The sequence below is a fragment of the Phytophthora cinnamomi genome (assembly GCF_018691715.1).
Source record: "Phytophthora cinnamomi strain GKB4 chromosome Unknown Contig33, whole genome shotgun sequence".
Classification (NCBI taxonomy): domain Eukaryota; phylum Oomycota; class Peronosporomycetes; order Peronosporales; family Peronosporaceae; genus Phytophthora; species Phytophthora cinnamomi.
The window spans coordinates 595,092-613,213 of record NW_027150966.1 but is presented as its reverse complement, the minus strand read 5'-3'; the positions used below and the strand labels follow the sequence as shown (position 1 = coordinate 613,213).

Genomic DNA, 18,122 nt, shown 5'->3' with positions numbered 1-18,122 from the left:
ACGGAACACCGTACTATATGGTATTATTAACAAAAATACCGTCTAGATCCAGGTAGTAGTATTACCAACGGATACTATCTTAGCAAGTACTAATCCCTTCTCCTGCACAGAAGAATGAAGTTGATTATCTAACTGGGTGGTAGACTTGTCGTAGTGCTGGCTAAGCGAAATTAAATCAAACCTAAGGCATTCCTTCTCCTGCACTATAGCCTATAAACGGCAAAATCCACCGCGTGGTTGATCGATGGCCGGGAGATAAATCTCCATCCGCCAGCAAAAACCTCCCTTTTTCTCACACCACAACCTGCCGTCTAGAAGGGAGATGGTGGTGGTGATAACGCTCTGGTGTGCGCTCCTCAGAGAGGAGGACAGCGTGTTCTCCGTGGAAGTGGATGGTGGCATAGTCTTATTACATGCTTGATCATGGCATAGCATGGTCAAAACTTCAGGACCCTTCTGTCTGGTTGCTGGCTAACCATGCGCGAGAGAATGCAGGGTATACTGTGCAATGCGCTTTTGCAAAGTTTTCAATTGACCCCTCCCGAGATGATAACAAGTGAAGAAAGGTTTTTTGCACCATCTCTAGAAGATCTGCGTGATGAAGTGGGCAAAAAATATGGCGTGAGAGTCATGAGAGATGTTTGGTGCTTGCTTTTATGCAGTCCGAATTAATGCGTTGCTGGTGCTTGGATACTGAACAATTACCCTGAAAGAGCTGCTCCAAGGTGTAGTGATGGATGATGAAACGGAAAACATTTCAGTGAAACTTGCCCCGTCGAGGGATTTTCAGTGTGGGGACAAGTTTGGTACCCCAACGCCTGCTACCATTTCACGTCAAGGATATGAACAGGATAGAATTGACTGAACGTGGAGTGGCTGTATCTGTGAATGGCGATAACGGGCCTGGTGTCGACATATTTTTTGCTTTAAAAGATGCTACTTACCCCCGGAAATCTGGTTGTATTTGTCGTGCAGAGAAAACGTATTCACGACGACTTCAGCCACGCCACGCTAGTATTTTGTCAAGATGACTGTTTGTCCAATATTCCTTGAGGGTCGGGATACGCTTGTGGTGTGAGGTACTATGAACTACACTGACGAGTCAAGTCTTGTGGAGTTTGCTGCACCGCCAAATTGTTGTAAACCGCAAACCTTGATAGGCATCACATCCAGCGTGCATACGCAGGATCCCAGTCAACTCGCCGGAAAAGCCCACGCTAAAAGCCAACTCGGATGAGGTTGATGAAGTCGTCAAAGAGATCTCGAAGAGGAAGGAACCGTGGGAAGGGTTTCATAACGCTGCGAAGTTGTGTGCTTTTATTCGAGCCAAGCGACACGTCTAAAGTTGCATTCGCGAAGCAGTGTGTTGAATATTTGTAGTCATATTTGGCCAAAGCCGATGGCTGCATCAATCGTACTGGTGCGGACCCTACCTGCAGTATGCGGATGAGCAACAGCATCAACTTCAAAACATCCCAGAATCGGTTTCTCCACAGACAAACACAAAACGCAAAAATAATTAGTTTTCAAGTCTCGAAGTCAAGCCAAAAAACATTTTAAGTGTTAACTAGTATTGATTCGATTCGACGTTGTATCTATTATGACAGTGATACCATCCCAATTTTACGCTTGGGCGGCCATTTTTAACGTTCGATTGAAAATAGTCATTTGGGACTAAAATATAGTCTATATATTGGACTATATGTGTAGGCCACACCATCCAAAAAGGTCGCACTCAAAATGAAAAAACCACTAAAGCGAGTACCTCGCGTCTATAATAGTGACTGCTACATGTCCGCCAGTCAATAACCCGCATCAACGTCGCCATGGCTCCTCGCGCGACGTCTTCCGGCCGGCGCTCCGGCAGCGTGCTGCGCTTCCAGGGCTGCGCGCACTTCCGGCAGCGGCTGGTGTGCGCCACGCTGAGCGGGCGGCCGCTGGTCATCGAGGACATCCGCTCGGAGGACGAGAACCCAGGGCTGCGGCCCTTCGAGGCCAGCCTGCTGCGGCTGCTGGACCGCGTGACGAGCGGCAGCCACCTGGAGATCAACGAGACGGGCACGAAGCTCAAGTACCAGCCGGGGCTCGTGCTGGGCGGCCGCGTGGCGCACGACTGCGGCGCCGGGCGCGCCGTCGGCTGGTTCCTGGAGGTGCTGGCGGCGCTGGCGCCGTTCGGGAAGCTGCCGCTGCACGCGACGCTGGACGGCGTGACCAACGACCACGTGGACGCTTCGGTGGACAGCTTCAAGGCCACCACGCTGCCGCTGCTGCGCCACTTCGGGCTGGAGGAGGGGCTGGACCTCGCGGTCAAGAAGCGCGGCGCGCCGCCGCTCGGCGGCGGACAGGTCGTGTTCCGCTGCCCGCTGATGCGCGAGCTGCGGCCCGTGCACCTCACGGACGAGGGCTTCATCAAGCGCGTGCGCGGCGTCGCCTACAGCACGCGTGTGTCGCCGCAGACGTCCAACCGCATCGTCGAGACCAGCCGCGGGCTGTTCAACAAGCTGCTGCCCGACGTGTACATCTACTCGGACCACTACAAGGGCGCCGAGTCGGGCCAGTCCCCGGGCTTCGCGCTGAGCCTCGTGGCCGAGACCACCACCGGCATTTTCTTAGGAGCGGAGGCCGCGGCCGAGCCCGGCGACCTGCCGGAGGACGTGGCCACGCGCGCGTCGCACGCGCTCTGCGAGGAGGTCAGCAAGGGAGGCTGCGTGGACTCGACGAACCAGGCGCTGGTGTTGCTGCTCATGGCGCTGGGCCCCGAGGACGTGGCCAAGGTGCGCTTCGGCAAGCTCACGCCCTACAGCATCGAGTGTCTGCGCCATCTGCGCGACTTTTTCGGCATCACGTTCAAAATCAAGCCCGATCCGGAGACCAAGACGGTGCTGCTGTCGTGTCTGGGGATCGGGTTCAAGAACTTGTCCAAGAAGGTCACCTAGACGCTCGACGGGCTCTGTGCAAGCCCACAAGTTACCGTCGACCAGATTCCTTATAGAAACAATGCATTTTGGATATGTATATTGCGTGCAATCTGGTTTGTTTTGGTGCTGTGTGCTAATGCAGGGGGATCTCTACTCACTTGCGACGCATCTTGGACGACTTGACAGCTTCTCCGCCGGCAGCACCCATTTTCATGGCAGGCTTCGGGACCGGTGTGGCACCGCCTCGTACTGACGGATGAATAGCTGTCAGGTTCGTCGGCAGTTGGTCACGCACTCGGCCGGGCTCTCGAAGCTTTTGACGTGCGGCGATCAACCACTTGCGGGCCAACGCGGTGGATGCAGCATTGAGCGCAACTGGCTGTCGGGTCCACTCGTATCGATGCTGCATTGCTTCCTCCTCGTCATCGCTCACGTCCAGTTGTTGTCGGCGCTTACCACTCTTGCCGAAAACGCGGTCTTGAGCCTTGCGATACCATTTCTGCAGCAGGGCGTACGATGCAGCATTTAACGGCGTTGCACCCCAACCTTCGTCTCCGCCCAAGCCACCTGCTCCTCCACCTAGACCACGCAGATCGCCGATCTGTCCAGTAGTTTTGAGGTGTACAATGCAGTTTAGGCAAAGCGTTTTGAACTTTTGGTGTTTTGTGAAAAATTCTTTCCAAGCAGCAGCGTCGAACTCTTCTGCAACTGTTTGGTTCTCGAACTTGTCACCGAGCACCTCAATTGGGATGGCCATCTCGACCTGCAGTTGCCGACGAGACAGGCACATTTCGCACTCACTCTTGCGGGCTTGTTGGATTAACGGCTGCACCACAGTCTTCAGACGCAAGATTCGCCGAGCTCGAGCCAACCAGAGTCGAATAATGGTGCGCGAAGGAGCAGAGAGAGTCACGGGACCAAATCGAGGCCGACCGTCGTCATCTTCATCGTCATCCGAAACCTGGGGATTCAGACTGTCGAGGATCTTGGCAAATTGTGCTAGCAAGTAGGGCCTAGCGCGACGCAGTGTGCGGGGAGTTAGAATTGACGGGAGTTGGCTCACAAGCCACGAGCGGTTATAGTTAAGAAACTTGTTGCGGAACGTCTCGGAGGTGATACGCTGGTTCATGAGGTAGGCTTCATGTGATGCCCCTTTAATTTTCTCGAGTTCGTCCCATCGGGGTACGCCAAACTCGTCGTCCTCGTCAGGTGGCGCTAACCAAGCTGTGTTCTCATGCTTAATTTTCCAGATCTCGAATTTTACAGCCAAAAAGAGCGCAAGCGTCTTGATGAAAGTGGCAGAAGCCAGCACAAAGCCTACTAGAAGCGGCATTGCAGGGTCTCCAAAAAGGTTGTAGCTAGCCCGCGCCATGATTTCAAGACCTACGACGAAAAACACAATGCCTGTGATGTGAATTATGCACATCATGAAGTATTGTGACGAGAAGCACATTTGGTCTAATGTACGCAATTCTTCGTCGATACACTCATCCAGATTCGGTTCGAGACCTTTCCAACGCTTTTCACGTTGAAGGAATCGATAGCGGCAGTATACAAGGTAGTCGTAGAGTTTCCAACCTCGAAAAATCTCGACCACGTTCAGCATGAATACCTCCGCCATAACGTGGAATAGGAGAATAATGAGGGAGTACCAAAGGTAGATTTCCATGTCCTTCTCTCGAATATTGTACAAGATTGGGAGCATTACTTCTTCGCGGAAATACATCATTATAAGGATCAGTATGGGCTGATAAAACAGTGCCAATCGCTCCATAGTAACATCAGCAAAAAACTCGATGATCGGCTCCACCGTCTCTGTTTCTTCTCCTTCTCCTTTCTTGCCCTCACTTTCCTTCTCCTTCCCCTTCTTCTCCTTCGCCTCTGGATGTGCTGCTGCTACAGCAGCTGTCGAGCGCGTAAAACTTCGGAACAGTAGCAAGATGCCGCGCCCAACCTTCTTAAGTTTGTGCCACCAATGTTCTAGTATCTCTTTCACGATATCAAAGGTCGTTTCGATAGATGTTTCGCCGTATACTTTCATAAGTAGCAAGATGCCAAAGTCGAGCGTGCTTCCCAAGACAAAATCACCAAAATCCGTAGCACCGAAAGTCATAATTCCACCGATGAGATTTAGTGCCGAGACTAGTGGAGACATGAGCAAGGCCTCCTTCACCTGAGATTCGATCCAGTGTTCGGTGAGTTTGTTGACTAACTCTTGAGTAACAATCACGTAAAACATGTAGTTTCCAAACTTATTCCAGAATGAAAGCTCGAGCATGAGAATGAGGAATAGACCGAGCTTGATAGATACAAAGATCATGTTAGCCCGTTTCCATTGTGTAGGCCACCATATACTCCGCTCTCGAGCCTCATCGTCATGTTGCTCAGCAATAACTTTCTCTGATATCGCAATCGGCTTCGGAAGAAATATGCGAGCGCCTAAGACAATAAGGTAGAGCCCAAAAACAAGGAACGATACACCAACTCGCCCTTTACGCGTTTCCGAAACCGCATCAGGATCGATCTTGCTGTCGCTGTAGCGGGCGACAATGTTATCCATCATCCAGTAGCCACTGTAAGAAAATAACTTGTCAGGTTTGAGTAGAACGTAGAAACTAAACACAACGGACAATATTGGCAGCGACGCCATGGCAACTCCTACACAGGGTGGGGGTGCAATCAGAGCAAACATGGACCAGAAGCGGGAACGTGGGGGTGACTGCAGAATCGCAGTTATACGCACCACGATCCAGAAGACGAGTCCGCCAGCGACCATCATACTACCAAGCACGAAAAAGAGCCCCACAAACACTTGCTTTTCAAATGCGAATTGAATGATGAGTTCGAAGTAGCTGAGGGGATGGAAGTTTACGCTGAACGTGTACGCAGTGTTGGTCGAGTCGAGATCGTACTTATCATACACGAGGTCGACCTTAATGATTCGCTTGACGTGTGCATCCAGTTGATAATATGCAACGTCTAGAGTAACAGATCGAGGGAAACACAAGGTTGAACAACCTTCCACTGATTGTGCTGCAAAATTATCAACCGTGACCGGAACGAAGTAATCCGATCCAAATTCGCTCAGAATATCATCGTAATACCGACCACCACGCAGATAATCTGCTAGTGTCGCTGGCTCACGTAGTATGGAGTATAAAACAGCGCCTGTCGACTGCTCAAACCATCGCGGTGTCACATCTGCATTTGGCAGGTCTTCCTCATAATTACACTGGATATCCATCATGCAAATGTCCGCCGTAGGCTCTTGGAACACGTCAAGTGGTCCCACGTAGCGGATGTCATCCTGATTTGGAAGCGGAGGGAATGCTCTCCTCCACCAATTACGCCCATACTTTCCTGTTTCTGATGTCATCGCTGGCAACTGACATGAATCGCTTTCAAAGAGATCAAACAGAGGCATGTACGAATCGTACTCCATACAGTTGGACAAGAACGGCAAATAAGAAATCAGCATTTTGTCAAACCTGAACAGGTACTGTGTGCCGGTAACATCGGTGGGATCCAGATACATCTCTTGAAATGTCTCGCGATATTTTTCAACCATTTCGTGAGTCAGAGTCGCTGATCCGTAGGGCATTAACCAGTACGAAGAATCTACGATCACATCCTCGTATGGATCAAGAATGAGCGGGACCTCGCTCGCATCACTACTCACATTATGAGACAGCAGCACACGGCCTCGTGCATAAGCCTCATACTTTGGCGGGAGATTCAGCGGTGGCGACGTATAATCTTCATCAACTCCGAAGTGAGCGATTAGGAAGGTGTAGTCCCGGGGGATCAATTGCCCTTCGTAAGAAATAGAACGCGAGAGTGGTCGAGTATCGGCGTCCACTCCAAGCGTGACGTTGCTTCGAGTTGGTGTCTTTGTTTGCACAACCGTTGTGTTGACGAAGAAAGGTGCAACCGAAGCAAACAATCCGTACATTACGTGAATCTCCACCTTGAACGTCACGTCTTCCAGCGCAAGTAGAGTTATGTTCAGGAGGTCATTTTTGTCAACCGCTGAGGAAAGGAACCAGCGAGGTAGCTCCACCGGTAGGTGGCATGGAGACGTCTCAATGGCAGGCCCATTCGGAAGCACTACCCCTCGAGAGTCACAGGTCTGGTCTTCACACGTGCTATTCTTCACAAAAATTGCTATTTTGTAGTGTTCGTCGTAGACTAGATCTCCAGGTAGATGGCGGAAATCAAAGGACAGTTTGGCTTTTCCCAATCCAGTAAGCGCAAACCAAGCCTTGTCATCATTTCGGAACCCCTCTTCTTCTTCCACTCGCTTTAAGCATGTTGTCATCACCTGCTTCATACTCAGTGTTGCAGCATCCTTCGCCGAGATAAAGCTAAACGTAGCGCTTGTTGTGGAAAAGTAAACGCCGTAGTTAGAAACGCTTACTTGCACTGTTTGCGAGAAGGATGTTCCAGCGATAGTGGCAGTGTCGTTGCCCACAAAAGGGGGAGCTCTGCACGTCACACGTGTGCTGTTCACAAAAAAAGCAGGCGATACTTGAGAGAATGGCGATGAAGGCAGCTGAAATTTACAAACAAGGCGATCTGTATCCAAGAAGTTGCGGCCGATGATGGTAAGTAGGATACCCCCACTAGCGCTCACCTTGGGTGGGCATACTCGGATAGCATCAATGGTATCGTTTTTCCAGAAAGGCACCGAAGCAGACTCGTTGACGGGGTAAACAATGTCAACAACTTCCACTTCTCCTGTACGACTGGTTTCCACGGTGGAGTCGAAGTTCACTTGACTGCCTTGGAATGTGTAACTGAACGTTGGATAATACTGTTTTTCTGGAAGCTTATCACAGATTGGCACCGGTCGAATATAGCAGTCCATCAATTCATCTTGGCTTGAGCTCGACCACGTATCGCTGGGACAGTTAATATAGATGCTGCTGCTGTTAGCTGTTCCCACTGGACAAAATTTGCCGTCGGGGCATTTGTTTTTGTTCTTCTCAACAGTCTTCGTACCACGGGTGCAAATGTTGCTTTGCTCGCACACGTTCGAGTATTGATCACCTATTGGTGTAGCTGATGAACAATAGTAACCGGCTGGGCACAAATGGTCAAATTGAGCACGGCGGTTTGTTCCTTCCCCACAAACATACCCAGCAGCGCACGGCAAACTCGAGGAGAGAGAAAGCATTCCGGAGCTACCGCACACTCGTCCAGCCGGACATATCTCGCAGTAAGAAATATCCGTCAACCCGGTATGAGGAGACCATGTACCTTCAGGACAGGCTCGGCATGTGATACTGTCTGCTAGTGATCGATAAAATCCACGAGGGCAGAGCGATGGAATGTACGTACCGTAGACTGGACAACTATGGCCGGCGGGACAAATTTCACATTCCACCGTACCCTTCAGGGGAGTATAAGTTCCTGGGAAACACATCGTAGCAGCTACCGATCCTGTCGTACCAGCAAAAGAACCCACTGGAGCCTGCGTTGGAGAACTTGAGCCTGGTGGACAGTAATGGCCAGCAAAACAAACTCTTGTTCCGGAAAGTGTCGGGGTTGCCTCTTCACAAAATGTTCCTTCGGTACACACTTGGGGAGCCACTGCACCCTCGGGTCTGTTAGGAACCCAATCAATTGTTGTGTTGTGTGCCACTCCACCAAGACAATATGTACCGTTGGGGCAGGGTATAGGTCTGAACGGGTTAACGTCCGAAGGATCTAGTGTTCTCGTGCCTTCCGCGCAAATATACCCTGCAGGACAGAGCAACACCGGAGAAGCCAACCCAGTAGAAATGCAGACAAAACCAGCAGGACACAGTACAGGCGCCAGCATTTTGGGCTGAGGGCAAATGTATCCAGTTGGACACAGCGTACAATTCGACTGGTGAGGGATAGGATTGTATGTTCCTGGGTAGCAATCTCTAGGTCGAAGATTGCCTACACCAGGACAATACTGTCCAGCGGGACACACAATGGCATCGACATCATCAGGGCAATAATGGCCCGTGGGGCACGGCCCTTTTCCTTCTGGTGTCGATGATCCTCGAGGACAGAAAAATCCTGGATAACATTTCTGTGGCGTGCTGTAATTATTTGCTTGCAGGTGCTGGACAGCAACCCCGCGCCGACAGAAAGTTCCAATGGGACACGAGTAAGGCCGTTCCGCCAAAAGGGTCGTGCTATTTTCCACACACAGCCGGGTGTTGCAATCAACCTGGCTCGGTGGATGCTCAATTCGACGGCTTCCAATGGCAGGAGGCGCACGAGGTATAAGTGCCCATGTCCGAGACGTCTCCACAAAAGATGCCAACTGCGTCTCATTATCGATCGAATACTCTGAGTTCGTGATAAAATCGCGGATATCTGCCGTTTTCGTACCCTTGCGACAGTAGTGTCCTGATGGGCACCCCTTGACAGGAGTTCGAAGGCCGTGTTCGTCACAAACCATTCCAGCACGACACAGTACTGGTTTAGACATGCCATGATCGGGGCAGTAAAAACCGACGGGGCATGGAAGACAGGTTACTTGGTTTTGCCTAGGTTGAAACGTGCCTGGAGAACAAACCGAAAAGTTGGTACTGTCGTGAGACTCGCAAATTGTCCCATTCGGACAAGTCTGAATATTTCCATTCGTACAAAACTGCGAGCTCGGACATTTCTGCAAGTACGTGTACTGAAGACCACTGTTCGTGAAGTCAACCTGGTTGTTCGTGAGCTCGACAGAAACTGTACCGTTTGTCTTCTGCAAATCAACAATTTGGCGAGGTGCAACGCATGTAGCCACAGAGACCGAGAGGTAAGTTGCTGGAGTTATGATCTCCCCAAAGCGGCAGGCCAGCAGGGTATGGTTCACGAAGTTTCTACCCTGGAAAAATACTGTGGTTCCTCCTTCCTTCAGGCCACTTGTCGGAAACAAGCGTGACACCGACATGTCCTTAACGTATAGGTATGTTCCAGAGCTGCCCGACACATCCATACCATTGTTGGTGACGCGAACTGTGATCGGACCCGGGGTGTCTCGAGGAACCGCGCATGAAATCATGGACGGATTGATAAAGGTGGCTGGTATCTTCGTTGAGCGCAGTATGCATGCAAGATCTACTGAGTCGATAAATCCCGTCCCTTGAATGGTTACGACAGTGTTGGCATCGACACTTGGCCCCAAATTGGGGATCACCTCGTAAATTACGATGTCTTCGACGTACTCAAAAAATGCACCTGGCATTGTGAAGTCCAGCCCGTTGATACTAAGTTGGACTGGCTGCTTACCAGTGTTCTCCATTGCCGGCGTAGTACACTTTACCACGTTCGATGCTAGGACTTCTCCTTCGGAGTTTACCCCGCCGATGCGACACGTTATCACATCACCATAGCTAATCTCGAGATTGTATGATCGAACCATAAGTTCTGTCCCTCCGCTGATACTTCCACACTTCGGTGTCACCGAAACTACGTCTGCCCCAATGGTGTACGTGAAAAACACAGGGTTTAAAGTGGAGGTGGCGTTGTTGTTCATCACTGTAACTCGTACGACAGATGCCATGTCACGCTGAGGTGGCGAAATGCAGACCACTTCAGTCGAGGACACAAACTTTACCACTTGAACTGTTTCCAGGTCCCCAAACCTGCAACGCAATTGCGCACTCTTTTGGAAATGCATCCCGTATACAGTCACAGCTGTACCACCCGTTTGTGGTCCGTACGTGGGAGCAATGTACTCCACAAAGGCGTCCGTGTATACAGTGATACTAACAGGGCTGTTTGAGAACGCTTGCCCATCATTCGACACTTGGAATGTGTATCGATTGGGTTGGAGTCGTGGGGATATGCATACAATTTTCCGAGAAGTTTGATACCTTCCACCGACGACACTAGAGCCGAATCGACAAGCCAATTCCAGCGAGTTCGAGAAGTTCAGACCATGTACAGTAATACTCGCACCGCCAATAATGGGCATATTAGCTGGATCGATCGACATGATCGTCGGGATTGGTAACAATACGTCGTCATCTTGATTTTCAAGCAAGGCCAATCTACGTTCTGTAGACTGAACTGGGCTTAAGTAGGAAAACACAATCTGTTGAGACGGAATTTCAGCTCCGTGATCTAATAGCTTGAACGTAACATCGCCATAATTCGTTTGACTTGGCGATTTGCATTGAAGCATATTTGGACTGACAACATAAGCCGATGTGGACACTACACCAAAGCGACAATGTGATACGAGATCCAATCGAGAACCTACGACTGAGACCAGGTCACCACCCCTCATATCACCAGCGAGTGGATCTACCGAAGAGATTAGTGGTGGATTAACGAGCTCTACAATAGCAAAACTCGGGGACTTGAGCTTTCCATCATTGGAAATATAGACGTTCCAATATCCTGGAATAAGCCGTGGAACCGCACAGTGCACCGTTGATGATGATTCATAATTCGCCGAAACCGGTATGTCGTTGAAGAAGCAGATGAGGTTAGCGCTATTGCGAGCGTTCTCGGTAGTTAGAGTTATCCTGCCACCTTCAATTGAAGATAATTGTAGAGGCAGTACCGATTTCACCTCTTCTGCAGCAACGAAGGTAAAGAACACTGGATTGGAGGAGTAGTCGAGATTGTTGTCTGCAACGGTGACTTGAAGTCGCTGTGGAGTGAGTTGAGCTGGAGTTGTGCACTCCATTTGAGTGTCCGATAACACCAACGTCCTACTTGCCTGAATAGACCCAAAAAAGCACGCTGATTCATTTACATTGAAACTTTCGCCTTGAACAAGAACTACTGTTCCACCCAGGCGCGTTCCAATGTTGGGAGATATCCGAAGTACAGATGGTGGAAATTGAAAAACAAAGGTTTGAGTAGTACCACCATTTATGCAGTCCTGGCCATTGTGACTCACTTTCACTGTCACCGATTTTGTACCCATGTACGACGTCAAACACTCGATTTGTGAGGAGTCGATAAACGTTGCAGGTACCTTAACATCATTAAAACAGCACGAGAGCTGAGGCGTAAATTCGAACTTCCACCCTTTGATGATAATTTTGGTTCCACCACGATACGATCCTGTTCCAGGAAACACACTGTTGATCACGACAGGGAGATGCACTTCCAAGCTCAGTGATTGAGTTGAGGCTTTAACGCCGTATGATCTCATGCTAACTTGTACTTGGCCCACGCGGTTAATCGGGGGAGTAATGCAATGCACGCGGAGGTCGCTGATATAATATGCTTCTACACATATCAGCTCCGATTCAGATACACCAAAGCAGCACTCTAATTGCGAATCTTGCCGGAAGTTATCGCCGTACAGTATAAGGCTGCACCCCCCACCATTATCACATAGCCATGGCTCCAACGCGTTGAGAACCACATCTTTGTAATATGAGAATACCAAGTTTTGCAGACGGGATGCTGAGACACCATCGACAAACACGGAAATGGCCCCATCGCCAGGTTCCGATACAGATGGAGCTATACAGCTTACTTCGGATATGGATTCGTAGACAGCCAAAATAGTCGTTACCACCTCATTACCGTGAGAAAACTGGCACATCACCGTTGTTGTTTTCAGGAAAGATTCACCGCGTAAGCGAACCGCGTAACCTCCTCGCAGAGGCCCAGCTTTCGGTATTAGCTTATACACCGACGGAAGCTCGATATACATGAAGCCTGATCTTGCCAATACAAAATCCTGGCCGTTCAAAGAAATACTGAGATTTGTACTCCCTGCAGGGTGAGGTGGTGCTTCGCATGAAATCGCTGAATCATTCCAGAATGTAGCAATAGTTCTAATGTTGCCAAAACGACATTCTAAGCCTGTCGAGTAGCGTAAATGTCGCCCGCGCACAAAGATAGGTGTGCCGCCATCAACGTCGCCGGTAGCTGGTACAACATCTTCTAAAATAGCGTCGAGGATGTAGTTAAACTGCATTTTGAGCGCAACAAAGTCTTGCCCATTCAAAGCCAAGAGTATCGGGACTCGATTTGAACCTGCTGCACCAGCGGAAAGCTTGGCAGGAGAAGATGGCGTCACACACTCAAGTACCGTGTTATTCAGCAACCACCCGCGTACGCAGTGGTATCGATCACCAAAGCAGCACTGGGTAAACTTGGAAGAGTACAAATTCAAGCCAGTGATTTGTATCAAAGTGCCACCTGCGGCTGGTCCCGTCGTTGGCATCACTTGGCGAATCCGTGGGGCAAGCACGTACGTATACAGCACACCATTTTGAGTAAAATCTACTCCGTCATTAAGGGATACCTCAACAGGCACAACCTCGGCATATCGGTTGACAGGCGCGATACACACGAGTTCCGAGTCTGATTGCACGAGCCCTTGGACGATGCTATCTCCGAACCGACACAGAGTAGCATCAGATATAAATCCTACACCAAAGATAGTTACCATTGTCGATCCATCCACGGGGCCTCTCGTAGGTGATAGCTTAAAGATTTGTGGATCCACCACATAGCTGAACGCGTGCCTTGTGGAAATAAAATCTCGACCATTGACGGATAGGAAAACAATAACTTCGCCGGTGCTAAATGCGAATGATGGGCTGATGCATATCACCTCGTTATCACTCACAATCGTTGCCGGTAGTGCTTCACTTGTCTCGCCAAACCGACACCAGTACCTATCAGCATCACTAAAGTGCTTCCCATATACATAAACAGCCGTGCCACCTTGGGTACTACCCATCGAGGGATAAATACTTGATACATCGAATTGTGTGCGAAAATGAATCATTGTCGTCGAACTCGCATATGAAAAGTCCACTGCATTGTTCGTCACGCCAACGCGAATATCTCCAACTGATATGTTTGTTGCTGGAGAAATGCATTTTATGTGCGTAGATGAAACCCAAATCGCATGGACAACTTCTCGTGTATCATTCTTGATCCCACTGAAGTCGCACCCAAGCATAGGTGAGTGATAAAAGCCTCGACCATAAATATCAAAAAGAGTCTCCGATTTTTCTAATGCCTCTGATGGGAATACCATTAGCACCACAGGTTCACTCGTGTATGTAAATGCATTTGAAAGGTCACCGGTTACTCGGCGCGTCACAGACCAAATCCCGACATCAACCTTACCGCTGTCTGATGCACCAGGGGATGTGCAAATTATATCCGTAGGTGAAAGTATAACCGCGTACTCATTGCTTTTACTACCACCAAAATTGCACTCTATTGTTTCATTCATTGCGAATGTTCCGCCGTGAATGTGCACAGCAGTTCCTCCGGACGTAGCACCATTGGTAGGAGTCACGTTGTCAATCTGAAAGTCCTGGAGAAACTCGAATGATTGTTGTGCAGAAATGAAGTCAACTCCGTTGAATGAAATCGCAAGTGGTACTTGCCTCGGCGTATGCGATATTGGAATTCGACAGCGGACACGAGAAGAACTTATATACGTTCCAACGGAGATCAATGGTCCAAAACGGCAATCGATGCGTCGAAAAGGAGGAAAGTTTCTACCACCGATAAAGACATGGTCAATGATATCATCACCAGAACCCAATGGCATATGGGCAGCTCGTGACTTAGGATTGAAGTCGAAAATCTCTGGAGGTATCAATGCGTCCAGTTCAACATAATTTGTGGAATAATCAATGCCTGCATGAAGAAGACGGACAGTGAATGCTCCCGTTCTCAATAGTGTGGCTGAAGGTGTTAGACATGATATCCGTGTCCTTGAAACGAATCTTCCGATGGTTGAGATATTTAAATTGTTAAAGAAGCATTGCCAATTGCGAGATGGGAATACATCAAGACATTCAAGATCGATACGCTTCGTCTGTGTAGGGAAGACTGCACTTGGGTTAGCTATCGTCAGCACAACGGGTTCGAAGATGGTAAAGCTATATCCAGTTTCAAAGGATGTTTCGCCCCTTAGACTTAATCCAATCGGAAGGATTTGATTTTGCATCAGAGCTCTGGTTGAATTCAATCGAATCGTACAAGTAAGTTCATTATTGGACACGACGACTGCTGGAACACTCTCAATTAGCTTCCCAAAGCGGCACTTCATTATCATGTTTGACTCAAATCCAGTACCCGATATCTTAACCGTGTGGTACTTGTTGTACATACCGCTTGATGGCACAATACCCTGAATCAGTGGAGTGTCAAAATACAAGAAAGTTACTGGAGTAGTATCAGCCATAAGCGTTGACGTCTGCCCCAACGATATTGCGAGCGGAACTTCATTCGCTCCTTTAAACCTTGGAGGACTGATACACCTCACAGTAGATGCATTTACGTATTTTGCAGAAACATAAAGCTCTCCAAATTGGCAACGAAGTTCAGGATGAGCAATGAATCCTTTTCCACGAACTACTAATTGAGTTCCACCACGCGCTAGCCCCACCAGGGGGCTCGCATTTGCGATTTCCATAGCACCAACAAACGTGAAATTGTATGATCTTAGTGTTTGAATATTATCTGTCCCCGCAACTCCAACGATCTGCAAGGTCACCGTTCCAGCTGAGCGAGAAGGCGTTTTACACTCAGCATACTGTTCGGTGATTGATGTTATCTCGGAGCTCAGATTTCCGTCAAATACGCAGTATAGTGTCACCAAAGGATTCAAGTGCTGGCCCCTTATGCGAACCACTTCCTTCCCGCGGAAAGAGCTGTACAACGGTGTTGCTTCCAGTATTTGAACTATTGGGGATAATTTAATATACTTTCCCGATCGCGAAAAGGTCTGATTATTGACGGATATCAACAGTTGGCATCCTGCCCAGCAGTCTTCAGCAGAGCTCCCTGCATCAAACATTTGGCACGACTCGTTCAAAGCTTTACCAGCACTGACCACCACGATACTTGTCGTTTCTATCTCGTCGTCATATTTATCGAGCCTCATAAATGTAGGTGACGATGTGTTCGAGAAGCAAATATGTAATCCTTGGGTACCATTGCTCAGATCAGGCATAACGTGAAAACTTGTAATTCGAGGCACCAGCATGTATGCCAACGCAAACGTCTCTGAGGCGTATTTTGTGGTATCACTTATCAACGAAACGTTGACTCGGGAACCGATAACGAGTGATGCAGATGGTGGGACTTTGCAAGTAATTTTCCCATTTCGCAAGGCTGCATCTGATACCGTTGATCCGAACAAACAACTGAGTGAATTGGTGAAAAATAAGTTCAACCCAGCGAATTCTACCACTGCGCCACCGTAAACGGTGTCCACCTGTGGCGTCATACTCAGTAGCGTCGGCTTAGCTTTGACGGTCAATGTGAGACCTGTTGACAAAGCTTCAGCGCCATTTAGACTCACACTAATTTCTATCAAACCAGGCTGAAGGCGTGGAAGAGGGCAACGAATCTCGACTGCACTAACGTACACCAGTAACTGACGCGTTTCAGGAGCAGCACCGTAGATGCAAAAGCTGGCGTTGGAGTCGATAAATCCAGCTCCCGATATTGTCACGAACCCATCCATGGCTTCACTGATAATAGATGGGGTGAGGTAATTAAACTCAGGCGCTACAGTATAATAGAATGCGTAGGGCAGATTAATCACGTCGTCCATAGTAAAAAACACACCCATATTCACGGCCGCCGGATGTGTTGAAGCTGGCGACGTGCATTCCATTTCGAGCACATTGTTAAATTGTAAAAGAGTGAATCCAACTTCACCAAACAAGCAGAATAGTGCTTCATTTGTCTGTGTCAGAAAATCGGAGAAATTCCCACTTATTACGACGTTGGTCCCCCCACGAACATCCCCAAACTGCGGTTTCATCGAGCGAATCGTTGGAAATGCGAAGACGTCAAACCAAAGTGGTCTAACCACATCCCATGGATCTCCATCGGATCTAACAAAGAAGGTGGTGCGTTCAGGTCTTACAAATTCGGGTGAAATGCACACCAACTTCTGGGCAGATACAAACGTTGCGTACACCGTGGCATTTCCGAATACGCACTCAATATATTGGGAAAACGCCATCCTTGACCCATGAACCGAAATTCTTGTCCCACCACGAATCCAGCCAGACGCGGGTTCAATAAAATTTATCATAGGCTTTGGCTCATATAGCATTTTTGTTTTCTTACTCGTGATAGATAATTCGTCGTTGGGATACCTGGATGCGTTCTGCGCATCGATCGGTGGCAAGTAAGTAAACATAAAGTGTTCCTGAAGTACGTTTTTGTCGCCAAACGAAAACCGTATAGGAACTGTCATAGCTCGAGAAGCCGGTGTTCGGCATCGTATCAAAGTCGCATTCACAAAAGTTACACTCGAGGCTTCGCTCTGGATGAGACACCTGATATCGAGATCTCTAGAAAAACCCTGACCGACAATGTCAACAACAGTATCGCCTCTTGTGCTGCCCCTATCAGGCGTAATGGAGTAAAGTACAACTTCTTGCTTGTAATTAAATGGAAGCATCAGCTCAGGGAATAACAGAGAAGTTGTTGGCAGCAATTGAAAATGTCCCATCATGGGCTTATGGCTAGGCGCTTCACAAACCACCACTGTGTCTGAGATGTATTCTGCAACTGAGGAGACCCAGTCCAATTCTAGTACACCTCGAAAGCCACACCTCAATTTCATCCAGCGCTGGAACCCTTTTCCAGAGATGGTAAGCTTCAACTTCTGTGTAGCCATTGAAAAGGGAGGATCAACCCTTTCTACTTGGATTGGCGAATGCGCGGTAAACAACCTGCTAGTTGAGTCGTAGTCGCGGCCATTTGGCGATATCTGGACAGAATATAATCCAGCTTTTAATCGAGGAACAACGAATTGCAGCATTCCTGAATTGACGGATCCGTCTACTGTGGCATAAAATGGGGTCTCCACTCCGGAAAACTTACAAGTAAGATTTCCATATCTTATCCATGAAGCGTTGTTCACAGCAAGTGTGGCAAGATACCCACCTAATACAGAACCAAGGTCTGGATTTAAAACAGCATTTTCTGTGATCGTGTTAATGAAAGTGAACAGAGATTGATGTATAACCTCAGTGCGTCCGTCGTGCATTTCGAGAACTACAACAAGCTGAATTTCACCGGCAATCCAGTTTCGACGGGTCAAGCACCTTATGTGAGAGGATGAAATAAAAGACGCCTGGACACGCATTGCTGCCGTCCCAAAGATGCAATAAAGCAGATCATCTTGGGCAAATCCTTCTCCAATAAAATCGACGTGGAAAATACCACCTGCAGGGACCACTTCAGGACCAAAACGTATAACACGAG

General features: G+C 48.8%; 2 protein-coding genes across 2 annotated transcripts; one reads left to right on the top strand and one right to left on the bottom strand.

Moving 5' to 3' along the window:
• Positions 1-1,826: 1,826 nt before the first annotated feature.
• IUM83_04342 (18S rRNA biogenesis protein RCL1) lies at positions 1,827-2,936 on the top strand (the record flags this gene model as incomplete). Its single annotated transcript, XM_067928412.1, has 1 exon — positions 1,827-2,936. The coding sequence occupies one exon, from the start codon at positions 1,827-1,829 to the stop codon at positions 2,934-2,936; it is 1,110 nt and encodes a 369-aa protein (XP_067792710.1).
• Positions 2,937-3,072: 136 nt separating this feature from the next.
• IUM83_04341 (IPT domain) lies at positions 3,073-4,371 on the bottom strand (the record flags this gene model as incomplete). The annotated part of the gene is made up of 1 exon (XM_067928411.1): positions 3,073-4,371. One exon carries the CDS (start codon positions 4,369-4,371, stop codon positions 3,073-3,075), a length of 1,299 nt encoding a protein of 432 aa, XP_067792707.1.
• Between the last annotated feature and the right edge of the window lie 13,751 nt (positions 4,372-18,122).